At 39.8% G+C, this 18,954-nt stretch overlaps 2 protein-coding genes across 5 annotated transcripts in view; one reads left to right on the top strand and one right to left on the bottom strand.

Annotated features, from left to right (window-relative positions):
- Window positions 1-4,535, bottom strand: part of srgap3 (SLIT-ROBO Rho GTPase activating protein 3) — a 51,195-nt gene extending 46,660 nt beyond the window's left edge. Inside the window, exon 1 of the mRNA XM_068314388.1 lies at window positions 4,404-4,535. Within this exon, the coding sequence (XP_068170489.1) occupies window positions 4,404-4,464 (61 nt within the window). The 5' untranslated portion in view covers window positions 4,465-4,535. The remainder of the gene's footprint in view (window positions 1-4,403) is intronic.
- A 293-nt stretch (window positions 4,536-4,828) lies between these two features.
- Window positions 4,829-18,877, top strand: thumpd3 (THUMP domain containing 3). Of its 4 annotated transcripts, none has more exons than XM_068314393.1 (11): window positions 4,829-4,960; window positions 8,148-8,224; window positions 11,666-11,965; window positions 12,150-12,227; window positions 12,322-12,750; window positions 13,506-13,636; window positions 14,085-14,154; window positions 14,622-14,737; window positions 14,847-14,951; window positions 15,097-15,220; window positions 18,393-18,877. In XM_068314393.1, the coding sequence occupies exons 3-11, from the start codon at window positions 11,717-11,719 to the stop codon at window positions 18,579-18,581; spliced, it is 1,491 nt and encodes a 496-aa protein (XP_068170494.1). In that variant the 5' UTR covers window positions 4,829-4,960; window positions 8,148-8,224; window positions 11,666-11,716; the 3' UTR covers window positions 18,582-18,877. The 4 variants fall into 4 exon arrangements, with proteins under 4 accessions (XP_068170494.1, XP_068170493.1, XP_068170491.1 ...); XM_068314392.1 differs by having other exon boundaries at window positions 4,830-4,960; window positions 8,145-8,224; XM_068314390.1 differs by lacking the exons at window positions 4,829-4,960; window positions 8,148-8,224 and adding an exon at window positions 11,206-11,347 and having other exon boundaries at window positions 18,393-18,875.
- Window positions 18,878-18,954: the final 77 nt, after the last annotated feature.

Here is an 18,954-nt window from a genome sequence, read left to right as displayed (position 1 = left end):
CTGTTCCCTGCATCATGACTGTTCTGCGAGTCACACCACACAAACAAACCAACACTTTCTCTCAGTCAACAACAGGTTTTTGCAAACATGCTGGCAGATACATTCTGGTCGGACAGTGACTAAGTGTAACCGCCTCTTAAACTCCCAACCTGTCAGTTTGTGCAAAGCCACCTTCATGCCGCCCAGCAGGGTGTTAATAGCCAACTAACAAAGATGATAACAATCTGATCTTGAGACAGATTTCCCCATGCAACAATGAACCTGGGTTAACATCAGTGGGTACTTCAGATCACAAAAACACCACAGGCGACATTCAGTAATCACTGCTGCTTTGAAAAAGAAAATGGGAAGAAAAAATACCAGGAACCACTTCAGCGTTTATCTCCCTCTGCAGCACCGCCTGAAACCTGCAGCGGCAACAGAGATGGAGCGAGTGACGAATCCTTCATATCAGCACAGCAGCATGTCTCAGGGCTGCTCTGTCCCTCCATCTGTCCATCTTTCTGTCCCTCAATCTGTCTGTCACTCTGTCTTTCCATCCGTCCATCTCTCTGTCCCTCCATCTGTTGATCTCTCTGTCCCTCCATCCATCTCTCTCTCTGCAATCTATCCACCTCTTGATCCATCATCTGTCTCTCCGTCTCTCTATCTGTCTGTCTCTCTATCATCATCTGTCGGTCCCCCTGTCCCTCCATCTGTCTGTCTTTCCATCTGTCTATCCTTCTGTCCATCTATTCGTAGATATTTTTTTGTTTGCGGTAGAGCTACAAAAAAATAATTCAACACTTTTTCATGAAGCTTAGCTGCCACATCAAAGACATGCAAAAGTGGTGATGCTCAGCATTTTGAGTTTTTTTTTTTTTCATTTAAATCTCTCTCAGTTTGAGTAAAAATATTCAATTTGACCATTTCAAGTGTGAAGTGTGGATCCTCAACATGATTTTAAAACTGCTTCATATATTCATTCATTCATTCATTTTACAAACTGCTTGTTCCACTTTGGTGAATCTCGGGGGTTGCTGGAGCCTATCACAGCGGACTACGGGCAAGAGTGCATGGCAGATCCTAAGCCTTTAATATTTTGAAATTTAAGCAAAAATGTATTTGAGGTTTCCATAGCAACAAATTATAGGTATTAGTCTTAAGTTATGATTGCTGCATGTTTACTTTGCACTGATGTGGAACTATGCGTTTGTGCTCGGGCCACATTCTAGTCCAATAACCTCAAGCTAAATGTCAAACAGCTGCTGATAACCCAGCCTGAGAGCAACACTTTCCAACTCCCCAGCAAACAGAAGTTAGCTTCAACCGAGTCAGCAGAAGAGTCCAATCCTTTCATCCAGTCCCTCGCGCCTCAGTGTGTGACCCCTCTCTATTGACATGCTAATGCAGGATCTGCCAGCTGAGCATCTTGAATAAAGTGAACACCCTCACCTACATCCTTAAGAGACCTCAGCTTTGGCAGCCATTCGTTATCCAGAATGCATTAACGGTCATACATACAGGTTTTACCAGAGCAGTGGGTTACAGCATAACAGAGGAATTAATTACTACATTGTAATGTGATTCCACACCTGCAGTCTGTACTTTTAAAATATACTTGGTGATTGTACTGGCATTGTTTCTGTTGTTCTTATAAATGACTGCTGATGCAAATCAAATTTTTCATGAGACTTCATCCATAACAAAAAGAGGCAGTGTGATCTTGTTTTGATCTAATCAATGACCCACTGGTGATTTGGCCCCTTCTGCCACATATACATTACCCGTAGAGCAATAAGTCAGAATAAGACAGGTGCAATTTCCCAACTGAATTTCATTACAGATTGCTTAATGCCTGCCTGAACTCATAACATCGCCATTGTTGTGAGGCAGTGGACTCTCAGGGGGTGAGCCCTTCATGTCTGTAGGCAATGCAACACACCAGCTGTGATTGAAGAACGAGCAGCATTCTCCATAAATTAACATCCTTCCTCCTCACACAGTTCAACGACCCTCGCTAATGCTAACAAAAGCAGCCAGAGCCTGGCTGTATAGAACCAGAGCAACCCTCCCCAGGCAAAGGCGACTCTAGGCTGAATAATGAATGTCTGAATTACCAAAAAATGGCCTGGGGTAGAATGGAAGTGGCACTTGTACTGTAGAACAAGACATGTTTACATGTTAGAGTCTGATTTAGCAAAAGACATTACTGAGATTCAAGAGTGAGAGGAGAAGCTGAACCACCATAAACTCCACCTGCTCATCCTGGCTGAGATCGAGCTCTGGACCGCTATATGACTCTAAGGGTGATCAGCTTAGGCCCGCGAGGCATATAAATAGTGAAACCACCACCAGTGAGTGTGCCAAGAGTGAGTCCCAGAGATTGAAACTAAACCCTAGATTCCCTTATGAAATACCTACTCATAAGGAGCCCCCTATATAAAATACATCCCTCATTTTTACATTACACAGATGAATAATCTGTCACAATTAAGTGTCTTGTCATTTATTATTAATCATGAATTATTTAAACAGCGCCTCCCCCCCCACACACACACACCCCCCACAATTCCATTGTCACTAAAACCCAAACAGGAAAATACTGTTCAGGTGTGTCAAAATAAGAGCCAACAAAAAGATTTAGACTAACTCTAACTTGTGTATCACCGTTATGATGACTGACACAACTCTGCGTCATTCCTAATTGAGTCATACTAGCTACTTTCGTGACCCTGGAAAAGGATTGGTAGCATTTTGAGTCATGTGTTTATGATCCATAGTTAATGAGTTATCCATCAAAATATGATTAACATGATGATCACTTTCTATCTGTGTTTTGTCAAGATACAGTAGAACTTCTCAAATCAGTTTATGTGACTGAATACCTACATGTTGGTGACAGTGCCATGTCCTTAACCATCTCTGTTACCATCGTGCATACATACATACATACTGTATATCTTCTTACCGATTCATCTGCTGTAGCGGGTTGCGGGGAGCTGGAGCCTATCCCAGGTGACTAAGAGCATGAGGCAGGGAAACTTTGGCCACAACGCCAGTGAAGCACAGGGCCACACAGAAACGCCGACAACCAGACACACACACACACACTCACACCTACAGACACTTTGAAACTGGCCAATTAACCTGAACCGCATGATTGTGGAGGTGGGAGGGAGCCGGAGAACCCTGAGAGAACCCACTCAGACACGGGTTGAACATACAAACTCCAAACAGAGCGGGACTCCAACCTGAGACCGCCTTGCTGTACGGCAAAAGCGATACCTACTGCTCAGCCATTTACCATAGTGTGGCCCAGTATTACCCCCCTTCAAATAAATATTTTAATATCCCAGATACAGATCTGGAACCAACTGCACATAATGTTGGAGCAATAAGGCAGCATGGTAGCACAGTGGGTAGTGCTGCTCCCATGTTTGGGTGTTTATTTGAATCGGTCTATCCTTATTTTTCATTGTTAAAAATTTTTATTTTATTTTTTTCAAACTGTCGAAAAAAATTCCGGATCTTACAGAAAGTGAAAAACTGATCTAGAATCTGCAACAGCACCCAGATCTACTACCAAGTTCGATCAACTCCTCCTTGGCCTCAGGTCCACCACCAAACAGAATGTCTTCAAAATCCATTCACAACCGTTTATTAGATGTCTTGTAGACAAATAAAAATGTAAACACAACTTTCCAGTTGCATCCTTCACTAATAAAACATTTAGACCCATGTCACAAGGTTAATAATATAATCTGTACGATGTTAGTTGATTAGAATGCTGAAACACTCATAAAGTCAGAATCATAAAGGTTAAAGTGTGCAAAAGGAATCAAAGGTGATATTAAACCCCAGCCAGGTGAGAGGAATGAGAGACAACAGCCAATCACTGGCCTGATCATGCGGATTAAACCTGAATGCATGATCACAAACCTGTCAGAGACAGTCAATGTAGGAAATGAACATGTACTCAAATGTTTGCATTGAATCTATTTCTAAATATTTGCTCATCTTAGACCACACCAGTCTCATGCAGGCCTCAAATTGTGAAAGAATGGAGTGAAATGATGAAGCCAGACCCCCATCGTTCCTGTAACACAGGTTTCATTCCACTCAGGAATAAAACTGCAGAACTAACATCCGAACCGTGTCAGACCTCTCTCTGGCTTGGGCGGAAATAAAGATGAAGCCTTGTCACTGGCTTGGCTGTCACAGTTTACCTGCAGCAGCCGGAGGGTCGTTAAAATGCAAAGGGTGAAGCTGATGCTTCCCGTTTCAACACATAATAGTGACAAGACGCCGGACGAGACGAAAGGACAAAAGCGAAGGCACGCATCACGACAGGCTGCGGGTCGGGCGGCGGACGCGTCTGCAGAGACAATGCACGCAAGGCGGACACCGGGTTCACGCCATACCTTTCACTTGGATCTCATAATCCGCTATGATCTCCTTGTCTTTCTTGAATTTTGTTGACATCTTTGCTCGGGTTTCGGGGTGAGACCCAGTCAGTCGAGGACTCTCGGGTCTGAGATGTGGATCCCCGACTTGTGGTTGCAACGCTTTCTTCTCTTTCTTTCCTATTGGTCGTGCATTGAGGAGAATGAAAGCTTCAATCTGCGGGTTTGCTTTGCAATCAGATACTTCAAATAAGCCTTTCAAGGAAATCGGTGCAAAAGTAAAAAACAAGATTGCATTTTCTTCTCCTGTTTGGTATCTTTTCTCAGGAAAGAGGAGCCGAATCCTCCTGTTTGGCACCAGTCAGGTCATAGGCGTCAAAAGCGAAGACAAAAGACACAGGCGGGCTCCGACCTACACCAACAACATGATGGAGAGCGGAGCAGCGCTCGATGAGTTCGGGACGCGGAGTCCGTGTTCCGTCTGTGGTCCAAAAGCAACGCGCGTCACGTTCCGAGGAGCGACAGATGATATCCGGACTGACAAATCACGCTGCAGGGAAACAGGAATTTAAAAGGTAGTCACGTGAGCCTCATGGCAACCACCAGTACCCCCCCGCACACACACACACACACACACACACACACACACACACACACACACACACACACACACACACACACATACACACACACACACACACACACACACACACACACACACAGACACACACAGACACTCTCTCTATCTATCTATCTATCTATCTATCTATCTATCTATCTATCTATCTATCTATCTATCTATCTATCTATCTATCTATCTATCTATCTATCTATCTATCTATCTATCTCATATATATTTATGTGTATATACTGTATATATATGTATTTATATACTGTATATGTGTGTGTGTATATATATCATATATACATATGTATACATGTATGTATGTGTGTATGTATATGTAATATATATATATATATATATATATATATATATATATATATATATATATATATATATATATCCGCGGTGCACTGGCGTCGTGCCCGGAGTGTCCCCTGCCTCACGCCCTGAGACTGCCGGCTCCCCCGCGACCTGCGTTTGCGGATTAAGCGGGTTAGAAGATGAATGAATGAATATATATATCCTATATTTTTGAACAGTCGGTTAAACACACTCTTCTGACAGTACCAGATTTGCTACCAAAGTCTGTCAAGAAATGTTAAGAAATCTCATTTCCTTCCTCAACCAACACCACAGACTTTCAGTGGATTTCAGGAAGGGACTCATCTTGGACAGCCCACAGCTTTGATATTACAACCCTTCACAAAATGACAAACACACAAACCCAAGTTTGTGTATTTTTCAACATCCCAAGATAACAGCACCAGTTTAAGGACATCAGGCCTGAAGTCCATCATGGCTCACATCATTTCTTTTTGTTTCAGTATGTGGGCTTCATGCTTGTCATAGATGGCACTGCTTCCTTTTGCTGGTCAAACCCTGTTTTTGAGGTGCAGCAGAAATCCAAACAGGTACCGTCTTGCTGTGAGGCAACAGCGCTACCCACCGTGCCACCATGCTGCTCAGACCTGTCCCTCCATCCTTTTTCTTATACAGCAGCTTTTTCCCCTTACAAGACACATATCTGCTGCAGCCTATCCAGCTGGCTACAGGCAAAAGGTGGGGTGCACCCTAGAAAAGATGCCAGCTCATCACAGGGCCACATGAAAGACTAACAACGACTCGTGCACATGCTGACACCTACAGTCAATTTGGTGTGACCAATCCATCTAAGCTGCTTGTTTCTGGAGGCGGGACGAAGCCAGAGAATGACCATAATCATCTTGTGTACATCCGCGTCTTTCGCTTTGAGGGTCACAGGGGTTGGAGCCTATCCCACCTGACTATTGACGAAAGGCAGGGAACACTCTGGACATGTCTCCATTGCCATCGCGGATCCACTTGGAAGACAAACAACCACTCATGCACACAATCATACCTATGGGCAGGTTAGAACTCATCAAGACTACTATCATCATTATATTATAAATATCCTAACAGCAACAACAGCAAAAGCAACTTTTACAACCTGGCAAAGAAGAGTTTGATTCTGGATTTCAGGAACATACTGTATCTGACAAAATGCTCCTGAAAGGATGCATCAGTATGAAGCTCTTATGTTGGAAAACACTCAGCAACACCAACATCTTGAGAAATAGGAAGATTGATTACACTAAAAAGAGGTGGAACAATGCCCCGTGACTCTGACGGGTCTACCTAAGCTATTAAAAACTATGAGGGACATTGTATTTGTCTCATTCCCCATGTAAAGGAAATAAAGAAGTGGAAATACATCTTGTGTTTTCCTGATTTGCCACCAGGAATGATTTAGGAAATCATGTTTGAAGTCTTTGCTGAACTTGTGATACCCAAACATCTTTTCTATATCCACAGCTCTCTTCACAGAAGCTCTGAAAATTTTTTAAAGCGTTCTTGTAGTGTGTTTGTCTATGTCTGCCTATCAAAGCTGTGTTTTGTGTGTGTTGTCTCACTATTGTCTTTGATAGCTCTGCTAGTGAGGTATAGTTTGTCAGGGCCTATTATATTACCTCCTCCTCTAAGGAGAAGAGTCATAGAGAGCAGACACAGCAGCTGTGACACAGATGCCTGATGGAGATTCAGCATGACAGTGGGGTGGATTCTGCTTTTGTTTGTGTTTATTACACAAAAGTCAGCAAAGGTGATCTGTCCATAGTCTGTTCATCCCCTCTCATCAGCCATCGCAGTGGCACACCCAGGAAAGTGTAGTCACACTGTCTTTACCACACAATGATCCATTGTGAGATCCTGTTTGTATCCCATCTGTGGCACAAGAGGAAGAAAAGGCCTTGAATGCTTTCAGATAATAACTAATTAGTGTGGAGACAGTTTTTGAGAGCTAAATATCTCCCAGTGAAGCTGTGAATGCAACAACAATTGTTGTTTACACTGTGGTGGAACCAGAGTGTTATTGATGCAATTGGGAGGATGAAATGTCTTTACAATGTAAGATGGGGCCCACCATATTGGCAAAACACATCATCCAAAATTACCATCATTAATGATAGTTTTAACAATTCTTAAGAATAGTACTGTTAGACGCAGCATCAATATGTTTGGCAGCACAAGAGGAAGAAAAGGCCTTGAATACTTGTTAGATAATAACTAATTAGTGTGGAGACGGTTTTTGACAGCTAAATATCTCCCAGTGAAGCTGTGAATGCAACAACAATTGTTGTTTTCCTGACTGCAACAAGTTGAGCAAAACACTGTTGTTGGAACATAATGTTCCAATTACAACAAGAAAACAACAACCAGAATATACTAGATGTCATGTGACTTATTATGATTATCACAGTAACATGAATCTTAGACCACCCAGACAAGCATGATGTAAAGCATGCCTTATGACTTAAAACTGATAAAAACATGTACCGAATATCAGAAATAATTTTCATCTGTTGTGTCCTTAAATAAACATTTTTAGTTCTCTCTGGTCACACAGTGTGTTGACAAAATGATACACATATGAAGTTATCAACCATTATGGGAGAATGTGTTTATCCTTTATTTTTCTTCTTCTTCAAGGAGCTTTGCATGGAGTTATGTGGGTTCTTACATCACTTATAACTGCATCTCTTTTCATTTGAAATATTTTTGCCCTGTTGGAATCTTCACATTGGCAGCATTTAACTAGTTTTCCTGTTTTGCACCAGCAGGGCTGCCAGACCTACCACGTTGAGCCTTCTGTAAATAATGGGCAGTAAATGCTGCAGCTGGGAGAATGTGAGTCCAGGTATGTTACTTATCTACTGTGCTTTTCTTACAGTTACTTGATTATCAAGCAGATGACCGAATGGGAGTAGATGGCTTGTGTTACACTGTGGTGGAGCCAGAGTGTTATTCTTACAATTAGAAGGATGAAATGTCTTTACAATGTACGATGGGGCCCACCATATCAGCAAAACACATCATCCAAAATTACCATCATTAATGGTAGTTTTAATAAGTATTAACAATAGTACTGTTAGACACAGCATCAATACGTTTGGCAGTGTTAGTGTTGAAAGTAGTAATGGTACTGTTGGCAGTATTACTGATAGCAGCATAGAGAGAATCCTTAGTCTTGTTGGTACTATTAATGATAGTAGCTGATTTTGAAGTGAAAAAAATTATTACTGTAATAATAAAAGTAATACGATTGGTTGCATTATTAATAGTAGAGTTCTAAGTAGTAATTGCATATTAATCAATAGTGTCGTTGAAAGTAATAATAGTATTGTTGCCAGCATTATTAATAGTAGTGTTGAGGATACTAATGAGATTTTTGCCATTACTGTGTTAGTAATATTAGTGTTGAAAGTAGCAATACCGTTTTTTTGAAGTGTTATTTCAAGTTCTTTTCTCTGTTATATTTAATCCCAAGTTATTTAAAGGCTGTAAAAGATTAACTTCTTTTGAACTGATGAAAGACAATCAAATATGAATCACTGACACTGAATGATATTATAATCTTTTTGCATTCGTTGATGATGATTTTTACAGAAATGTGACCCACTTTGATTCATTCAAGTTATATTGACGTACTGATTAATACATGTTCTGTACTTTCTTCCTCAATAAGTTGGTTCATAGCATCGAATTTTAATTTTATTCTAGCTGGCATTGACATATTACAAGTAGGATTCAAAAAATAATCCCATCAAGACTGTTCTCAACACTGGAGTGAAAAAAAATCCCAGTCCAAATCCTGCAGGATTTATCACTTTCTCTGAGCATAGAATATTCCAACCATGTTTCATGCTTGTCATTTCTCCACATTGCTGAAGGTGAGGCTAAATATGAGGAGAGAAGCATCCCACCAGGTCTACCTGCATCTTCCTGAGACACATAAAAGCACTGATTAAAAAAATAAACCCAGAGCTGCATTTTTATTTGCTTATTCCTATTGCAGAGAGAGTTGTTTGAATCATTATGTGAACAGTTACTTTTCCCAGTTTGGCTAAGATTATTAAATTGTCAAAACTGTTTGATCTTCCTGAATGAAAAGCTCTGGATGTCTGTTGTTCGTGGAATTTCATTCCCAGAATAACACATTACCAGTCATCTATTTAGAAGAATGAACAATAAGCTACTAGACAACAAAACATCCTTTTGGTATTATTGACAGACCTGATATATTTTTTCATATGGGAGTTTCTGTCATGCAAATGAAGAATTGATTTTATTTTCTTGGAATTATGTTACAATTTCATTAGTTCATCTTCATGACCGACTCTGAAGTAAATAAGAAATCATGTAAAAAATAAAAAACATCTCTTTTTAATTTCCATAGATAGTTTCTCCAAGATTTAACATCGTATGAAGACAGAATTATGACTTTCCAATAACCATAATTCCAAAAAATGGAGGGGAGAAGATGGGATGCCAGCCTGTACTGCAGTGTAGTGGGGCCAAGGTGTTGTGATGTTGTGATATTAGATAATGACGCCTTATATTTTTGTACAATTGTGATATTAGATGGATATTAGATAGATATTAGATGTTATGATATTAGATAGTGATGCCTTACATTGTAAGAAGGGTGTACCTTACCCACCATGTGGGCCTCCTGCTAATTTTCATTTGCACTTTTTATTTTTATTCATGCCATTTTATTTTACTTTATTTTATACTGTTTATATTTTAGTTATAGTTTAGCATATGTCCTGTTCATGCTGCATGTGTCTGTTAGTGTAGTGTATGTCTTGTGGTATGTCCTGTGATGTCAGTGTTTGTTTTTCTCCTGGTATTTATCCAGTATTTATTCATTATGTAATGCCTGAGCAGTGGATATGTGCAATTTCCTCCAGGATTAATGAAGTCGGTCTATCTATCTATCTATCTATCTATCTATCTATCTATCTATCTATCTATCTATCTATCTATCTATCTATCTATCTATCTATCTATCTATCTATCTATCTATCTATCTATCTATCTATCTATCTATCTATCTATCTATCTATCTATCTATCTATCTATCTATCTATCTATCTATCTATCTATCGATCGATCAAACCAAAGGTTTAATTGTTAACACATGTAAATGTGAGAAAACAGTGGGTAATTTGTTTTCATCACCACCGTCCACATTATTTTCATTATTCAAAAATAATGAATTGAAAACTGCATATGTATACTTGATTGAAATCACTGACCCAGGTCTTTGTGCAAATAGTTACAAGAGGGCGCCCTCTCCCGACCATTTACTGGAAGTACACACCCGGATGTCTTGGCTAATCAAATACAGAAATCTGTTTCCCCAGTCCATTCTCCACAACCTGCACTTCTTATGAAAAGGGAAGCAGGAAAGGAAGAAGTCATCAACGGTTCCATTCGCGATATTTTCCCCCAAGTGCAACAGGAACGGAAATCTTTACATTCTGACATAAAAATAAACTTGTTTCATCTTGCCAAACTAACTTTTTGGCGTGACTTGTTGTTCCTGCACTGCATAATATTTGTGAGAAAAGTTTTTGTGCGTTAATTTATTTATTTTTTGTTTTTTTATGAAATATGTATGCTGCTTATGTTATGTAAAAACACGTCTTGTTTTCAAATCTTGTCTGTGGTGAAAGTGGAATAACAACAGCTGAATAGATTTAAATGGTCAATCGATTGATACCGATTTGAAATATCACTAATTTACCACGTATAATTCGTGTTGTTGTTTTTTTTACACAATGTTTGTTCAATTCCACAAAATTCTCTAATTTTGTCAGATTGTGAAGATGATGCTTTTATTATGAAATATCTTTTCCGGAAGTGTTGCCTGCACGCGGAAGTAACAGGAAACATGTCGCCTCGTGTTTGACAGTTCGGACCGATTCCTGTTAGCAAGTTAAAGACAACTGAGCAGGCTTCTGTAGTCCAGGAGGTGGGCTTTTCCTTTCAATCCATTTCATAATAATGTGGAATGTCTTACATATAACATACAACTTGAAAAGGTTAGCTGTGTTTTTCCGACCAACTTTTTGCTCGTCAAAGCTAACGTTAGCCTGCATAGTTAAGTAGTCTTAATGAGTTACGTTCAGGTTTATTCACTATTCAAAGGAAGCGCAAACGTGCTCACCTACGTTCCCGTTGTAACACCCAGTAATTAGCGAAATACGTTTGTCCATTCATAATAATTCTGTATACATGCCTGTTTGTAAAATAAGCAGCAATGACAGTATGGGTATTTCTCTTTGTTTAGGTGTTACATGTGATCATCCAGTTAAACCTGTGTTCAGTCCCCAAACAAAGCATGTCCTCCCAGAATGATGAAGCATCAGAGCAGAGCTCTAACGCGGTGGGATCATCCTCCATTCCTCTCTCTGCTGAGCTTGATGTCCTCACTGGAGACATCTTCACCGTCACCATTGGAGCAACTGTACCCACAGGATTTGAACACACTGCTGCAGAAGAGGTTAAGGAGAAGATTGGGGTTGATGCATGCATAAGCAAGGATCGTGGACGAATCTATTTTCCAATAACCACCGACAAGCTTTTCCAGGTAACCTCAGGGGCTAAAGAATCTACCGAGGTGTTTCTCATTGTAAAAACATAGTATAAGCATGGAAATTGTAGCTTAGTGACTGTGTGAATGTGGTGGCATGTTGGAAATCGTATTGTAATTCTGATAGTGGTGCAGAAAACCTTAATCGACATTGTTGTGTTCGCTGGATTCTCAACTGCAGGTCCATCTTCTCAGGTCTGTGGATAACCTGTTTGTTGTGGTTGAGGAATATGAGCATTACCATTTCAAAGAATCAAAGGTAATCTTCAGAGAACCTATGTTGAATCTTGTGTTGAGTGTATTACTATTATTATTATTATTATTAAGGTAATAAGTGCTGGGGTTTTTTCTAGGAGGAGACATTGATGGAGTTGCAGCAGCTTGTCACCAAACTCCCTTGGACCAATGCCTTAGAAGTTTGGAAGCTGAATTGCACCCTTAAAAAGAGGAAAGGCTATCGAAAAGGGGGAAATGGAATGAAAATAAAATCCAACAGTGACAATGTTGAAACAACTGAAGCTAACATTGACCAGCAAGAGCTACCTGAACTGGCTCCTACATCTGAAGGCCAGGTGAAGGCGGAGGGCTTACCTGACGTGGAGCCGGCCACACAGACCTCAGGAGAAACCCCAAGTGAGGCCAAAGTTACCAGATTCCGTGTGACCTGCAACCGGGCTGGTGACAAACACAGCTTCTCCTCTAATGAGGCAGCCAGAGACTTTGGTGGGGCTGTGCAAGAATTCTTCCAATGGAAAGCTGACATGACAAAGTTTGACATAGAGGTGAGTAGGTTGTGAATATCTTTACATCTGAAAACCTTTTGTTATTGAAAAATTTGCAAAGCATAGACTAATCTTTAAGAACTAATATTCAAATATGTTCTGTTAACTCGTTTAAATTGTGGAGAAAATTGAAAAATGCTTCAGCATGATATTGAATAAACAATTTAAGTGTGTATTTACTACGTAAATTTAAAAATGTCTTGAGTTGTTTTGTATGAGGTGATGTATTTGATGAATCTACTAAAATCTTAGTTTGTTCACAGATGGAATCCAGTTTTAGTCCCTGTTCTTAGACAACTGATAAGTTGATCTAAATTTAGATATATGCTGTGATAATTTGTAAAGTAAACCAATGTTCCCTACCCTAAATGTGATAGACTTTAGATATGATAGAGTTTTAGACCTGCATCGATTCATTCATTCATTCATTCATTCATTCATTCATTCATTCATTGTGTTGAAGACAAGAATCAGTAACCATATCGTCCTCAGTAACCATATCGTCCTTATCTGAATTAGGGTCACAGATTTTTGCTGGAGCCTAATATTCATTTATTACACTAACATTACACTAACATTCATTTATTAATTTTCGTTACCACTTCTTTACGGGTCACAGGGGTTGCTGGATCCTATCACAGTGGACTTACTGGCATGAGGCGGATATCCTGTTTATGCTGGATATCCTGAATTTCCCCGAGGAAGTCTTTCCAAGAGATTAATCAAGATCTCTCCATCTCTGTCTGGTATTGAAGGTGTTACTAAACATACATAAAGACGAGGTCGTGATTGGCATCGCGCTCACTGAAGAGAGTCTTCACCGGAGAAACATCAGTCACTTTGGACCCACAACTCTACGCTCCACTTTGTGTTATGGAATGCTCAGGTAATTTTATAGCACCTCAAAAAGTGTGTGTGTGTGTGTGTGTGTGTGTGTGTGTGTGTGTGTGTGTGTGTGTGTGTGTGTGTGTGTGTGTGTGTGTTTTTCCTCATCCTTAACTGAGTTCAGACATGAATAAGTGGATATTGAGATAGGCATGCATAAGGAGAGTATAGGAAGATGTGTCTAGGTAAATATGTAAATAACACTTTAGTTTTTATTTTACACTGTAGCTGGTTTGAGCCATAACACATTTGAAAAAAAAAATCGACACAACCCTAAACGTAAATAAAGACACAGTGCTATGTGTGACTGCAGGGAACGTGTTAAAACTATCAGAAGTTGATATCATCTGAGGAGAACATTGGATTCCATTGCTGGTGTCTGTAAAATGATAAAATGATAAATTGCTTTTCCAGATTATTGTTGTTTTGATGCTGTTGTCTGTTGACAGGCTTTGCAACCCACAGCTCTCAGATGTAATAATTGATCCAATGTGTGGGACTGGAGCTATACCCTTGGAGGTGAGGCATAAGTTTGTCATTGCTTACATGTTTCACTTAGAGGAAAACACAAAGTCTAAAAAACATAAAGATCACCAGTAACCCGCTGATTATGCATCATCACGTACTTTGCACCGACCTTCAAACAACCTCCATCACATTCATTCCATGAACCAGGACGGAAGTCATTTTGAATGTGAAATGACCAAATAACATGTTCTTTGTCAAAACAACACATTCACATTGGCCATAGCTGACTATGGGGGATTTTTCTGAAGGGAGCTTGATGCTTTCTTAACACTTCTTTTTCATCTGTAATCCGACCAGGTGAGGTTTTGATTAAATGTTTGGTTACCTTTGACCATCTCACCTCCATTAGAAAAGAAAACACATCATTCCTGAGCCCACGTGTTTTAAGCAGCAGTTCTACCGCTCTGCAATTGACCTCTTCTGAGTGTAATGCTTTGTGTAACACTTTTCTTCTCCAGGGGGCTATTGAATTTAACAGTTCGTTTTACATTGCCGGTGACAACTATGACATGGCAGTTAAACGCACAGTTAACAATATCTGCCACATCCAGAAACGAAGGGCAGACAAGGGCAGGTGAGAAGTTGAACAGCTGTACATTCATATGGAGGTAGTTTTTATACACAAGTCTATGTGGATGATGATAGTTATAATTATGTAAATCTGTTTGAATCTTTTTAAACAGTGCATTTGGATTGCCCATTGACACAGTGCAATGGGATCTCTGCAATTTAGCCATGAGGACCAGCTCTGTTGACATAATCATCACTGACATGCCCTTTGGGAAGAGGTACCATATTAACCACACTTTGTAGTGCAGCACTTGCTTGGTTGAACAGTTTCTAGAAATTGAATTCTGAAACAATGGATTGATCTTTCAGGAAGTCTTCCGTAATCCATCATAAAAGTCTGTTTTGCTTTGTGTTTTCTTTAAGAATGGGCTCTAGGAGGAAGAACTGGGATCTTTACCCTTCTTGTCTCAGGGAAATGGCCCGTGTGTGCAGACCAGCCTCAGGAAAGGCTGTCCTGTTAACGCAGGATAAGAAATGCTTTTCCAAGGTAATTCAATAGAAAATCAACAGAACACTTTTATGGAAAGATAGAAGGATTCTGGATTAGTTATTTTATGACAGCTCTCAAATGAATCAAAGTACAAGTCTTGACCTGCCAGCGTTTTCTCTGATGATTACTCACAGAACCTGGTTTTTGCTTAAATCAAATGTTTATCTGGAAGTACAATTAGCAGATTATGCACTCGATAATATAGATTGATTAGTATCCATTAAGCAACTTCAGAGCGGTAAAATAATTGGACTGTGCCCAATGATTTTATGTAAGATGAGACAGAGATATAGAATTGAGTGTATTATTCTGCCTCACTGAGGCAGTGTGTCAGACTGTTGTGACATATTGCACTTTTTTTTTCCCACAACTGTACCCACCCAAAATGATGGGTGGGTACAGTTGTCAGCATGTTTGTCTGCTTGTCCATTTGTAGTCATTTGTCTGACCACTCTATACATACTAGCATCACCTAATAAGAAGTGATAAGTACTTTTTTAATTTTGTACAGATGTTAATTTTGCTGTGTCCATAAAAAATAATTTTTAAGGTGGATCTAAGTGGTCACCTGACAGGATCACGTGTCAAAAAGGTACAATCTTCTTACATGTGGTAAAATAGTAATAATCAATACAGCACAGAAATTAATTTACAGGTGTGTAGGAACATGTAAACTTGCTGCCTATATATGTTTTGCTGCTTGTAAAAGGCCAAAACCTTTTATATAATGGTTTTTACTTGTCATTTGCACTAGTACAAATAGGCAATCCATCCATCTGCTCCTCAGCTGGCCCACCTGTCAAATTTTACATGGATGTTCAGAAAACAGTTTTTGCTGACGTCCTGGGTGAAGCTCCATCTGACACATGATCTCCCAAAACAGCAGTCATGTTCCACCTGAGGATGATTTTATTGGTCTGAAGCATCCTCTTAAATAGTCAGCGGTTTGGCATCTACTGACCTGACATGGAGGAGTGTCAGTATTAAAGTAAATTCATTGTGTGCAAATACCAACACCGTCGCCATGGCAGTTGTTCTAAAAATATTTCGTTTGTTTTGTCTGGTGGCTAAAGTCTACACCCTCAATCCCAACCTTTCTTCACTGCCCCCTCCAAAAGTAATTATAAGTCACTATAGTCTAAAATATGTTTTAAAATATACATTCTGCTTCCCTTTGATGGACAATGCATGCACACACACACACACACACACACACACACACACACACACACACACACACACACACACACACACACAGGCAATCATCAATCATGCACATAAACATAAAGTAATTATAGAAATGTGACTTGCTATCAGTGGGAAACCCAAGTGTGATTTTGACCTGATGTTTGGCTGGAAAAGCTCAGTTCACTCAAGTATGTCATCATGAGTAGAAGTAGAATCACAGTGGTTCCCCTTGAAGCTACTCTCAAGTTTTTATGTGCGCTGCTCTCTAATCTCTGCTAGTTGTTCCTTTAATCACTTGGGCTTTTTAGTTTTGTTGATTTCCAGAAGAAATAAGCTACTCTGCGCCAGTGCTTGCCAGTGATGTGTGATTTCTTGTCAGGTGTTTGCTCAGAACCATTGCATGATTTACTTGTTGATTCCACGTGCACACACAGATGGAGAGGGCATGATTCTGGGTAGAGATGCGATAATGTTGTCTGCTATGCTGACTGCTAAGCTACCACTGGATAAAGGCTTTGACTTGAACGCTACTCCCTGAGCCTCATAGAGCACCCCTGTGACGTATTGTGCATAAATGAATCAAAGTCCCTGAAAAACGTTTTTAAAATGTGTAGCAACCGTTGCTATGAGCAGAGTAGAAATAAATGCCAGGTATCAAATGCTAGATTCTTCGTCATTCCTCGAACTGAATAAACTTTCTGAGAAAGCCCTGAACTTAAAAACTAAACACTGACGATATTGTGTGACATGGTATCAGTTCACTTCAGGACATTTGCATAATCAGGAAGTGAATGTTTGAAAATATTTGTTTTTGGATCACGCACATTGAGGCACGTCATCCTTGTGTGCTGTCACTTGTGTCATTGTCATCTGGTAATGCAATTTGAGTCACCGTTGTTACTGGGGTGACATGGAACTGCTTTTTGTTGTGGGGGTTTTTTTGTGTTTTTTTGCTGATCTTTTTTGTTAATGATTTGCGTTAATGATTATGACATGAATTTAAATGGTAAAGTGTGCACACACATGCTTTTCCCAGACGTCCGTCTTCATAAGAATCTCTCAAAGACCTTCCATGAGATCTGCAGTTGTATCTGTAGAAGTGTTGCCTCACCCTGTTTAACTTTGACAACCATTATTTTGCAAACTATTAACTGACATCTAGCCTGTCAAAAATATAGATGGACCTTCTAACGTGGTGCCTTTAGTTAAATGCACTTTGGCAAGCTAACATCCTCACAATGACATGGATAACTGTATGTGGTGATGCTAAGCAGATGTAATGTTTATGGTATCCACCGTATTTGTTGAACATGTTTTCATACTGTCTTTTTTTTGTAAAAACAAAGTGTAAATGAAGCTAATGGAAATTTTACTAATTTTACTAAGACCCAAAATGCTAAACAAAAAGTCTGAGAATCAGAAAATTCGCTCAGATTCATCCTCTGAAAAACCTCTGGAAGAAGTTTATAAAAATGAATGGCAGTCAATCTAAAGCGTACTAGCAGGTATTTCAGTGTAGACCTTATCGGAACTGGCTTGGGAAGTTTCCAAAGACGTCTGGAAGCTAGAGGAAATGAGAAAACCTAAAATTTTGGACATCACATTGAGGTCACGAGTCTGAGTTTTAAATCAATGCTATACGAGTTTACCAAATTTGTTCAAAGTGAATTGTTGATTTAGGGGCTTGTGAACATACTGGTTTGTTAGTTGTATTTTCCCTCTGCAATTCAACAAGTGGAGTCATTTTTGAATACTGTTTACGTCTGTCAGCCTAATGGGGTCCTTCTGCTCTTAAAAAGCTTTCATGCAGAGTCAATTTATCCTCTGATAATCTCTCAGTGATCCCCTCCACAGTTTGAGTGATGCAAGTTTAGCTGGAGTCAGTCACTGCCTCATTGGAAAAGACTTTCTGCAGCTGTATTTATGTGATGTGTTTTTACACATTGGCTACTTTGTCCTCATGGATTTATGTCATTTCCAGGCTGTCTCGAGGATGGGAGGACTGTGGAGGAAGCTGCATACTGTGTGGGTCAATGTCGGGGGTTTACATGCCGCCGTCTACCTTCTCAAGCGGACTGGGGCTGTGTTTGGCCAAACTCCTGAGGATGTCCATGAATCACAAGGAACAGTTAACACACAGGGAGAGAAGGATGACAAGGAGTTTTCCTAAATCACATCCTGCAGTAGAGTTCTGAATTTACATTGAGGACCTCCAGGATCACAAGTATTTCTCTAGCGTTATTATTGCTCTACACATTTGTTTTAATTTGATGGCTGGAAAGGGAGAAAAAAATTATGTTCCTGCATCAGCTTTGTGTCCCTCCTAAGTTATTTGACTGACAGATCATTTCTTATCATGCTGTTCATAAACCTGCTTAAGACTTTTCCATTGCTTACCTGAAATCTTCTGTGTCGGCCCAGTGGGAAATGCATGTTGCCATTTATTCTAATCAATAAACATTCAAACAAATGTCATGGATGTAATCGCATCATAGATCCAGGGGATTTCAAAATATATTACTGCTTATTCACAAGTTTGCTTG

The sequence above is a fragment of the Antennarius striatus genome, chromosome 5, assembly GCF_040054535.1.
Source record: "Antennarius striatus isolate MH-2024 chromosome 5, ASM4005453v1, whole genome shotgun sequence".
Taxonomy (NCBI): Eukaryota; Metazoa; Chordata; class Actinopteri; order Lophiiformes; family Antennariidae; genus Antennarius; species Antennarius striatus.
This window is presented reverse-complemented; position numbering and strand designations above follow the sequence as displayed.

Excerpts from the sequence above, each read along its gene's own strand:
- thumpd3 (XM_068314393.1), top strand. The coding sequence starts at position 11,717 with ATGTCCTCCCAGAATGATGAAGCATCAGAGCAGAGCTCTAACGCGGTG. Across the intron at positions 13,637-14,084 it reads TTGTGTTATGGAATGCTCAG|GCTTTGCAACCCACAGCTCT; the intron begins GTAATTTTATAG and ends GTCTGTTGACAG. Across the intron at positions 14,155-14,621 it reads CTGGAGCTATACCCTTGGAG|GGGGCTATTGAATTTAACAG; the intron begins GTGAGGCATAAG and ends TTTCTTCTCCAG.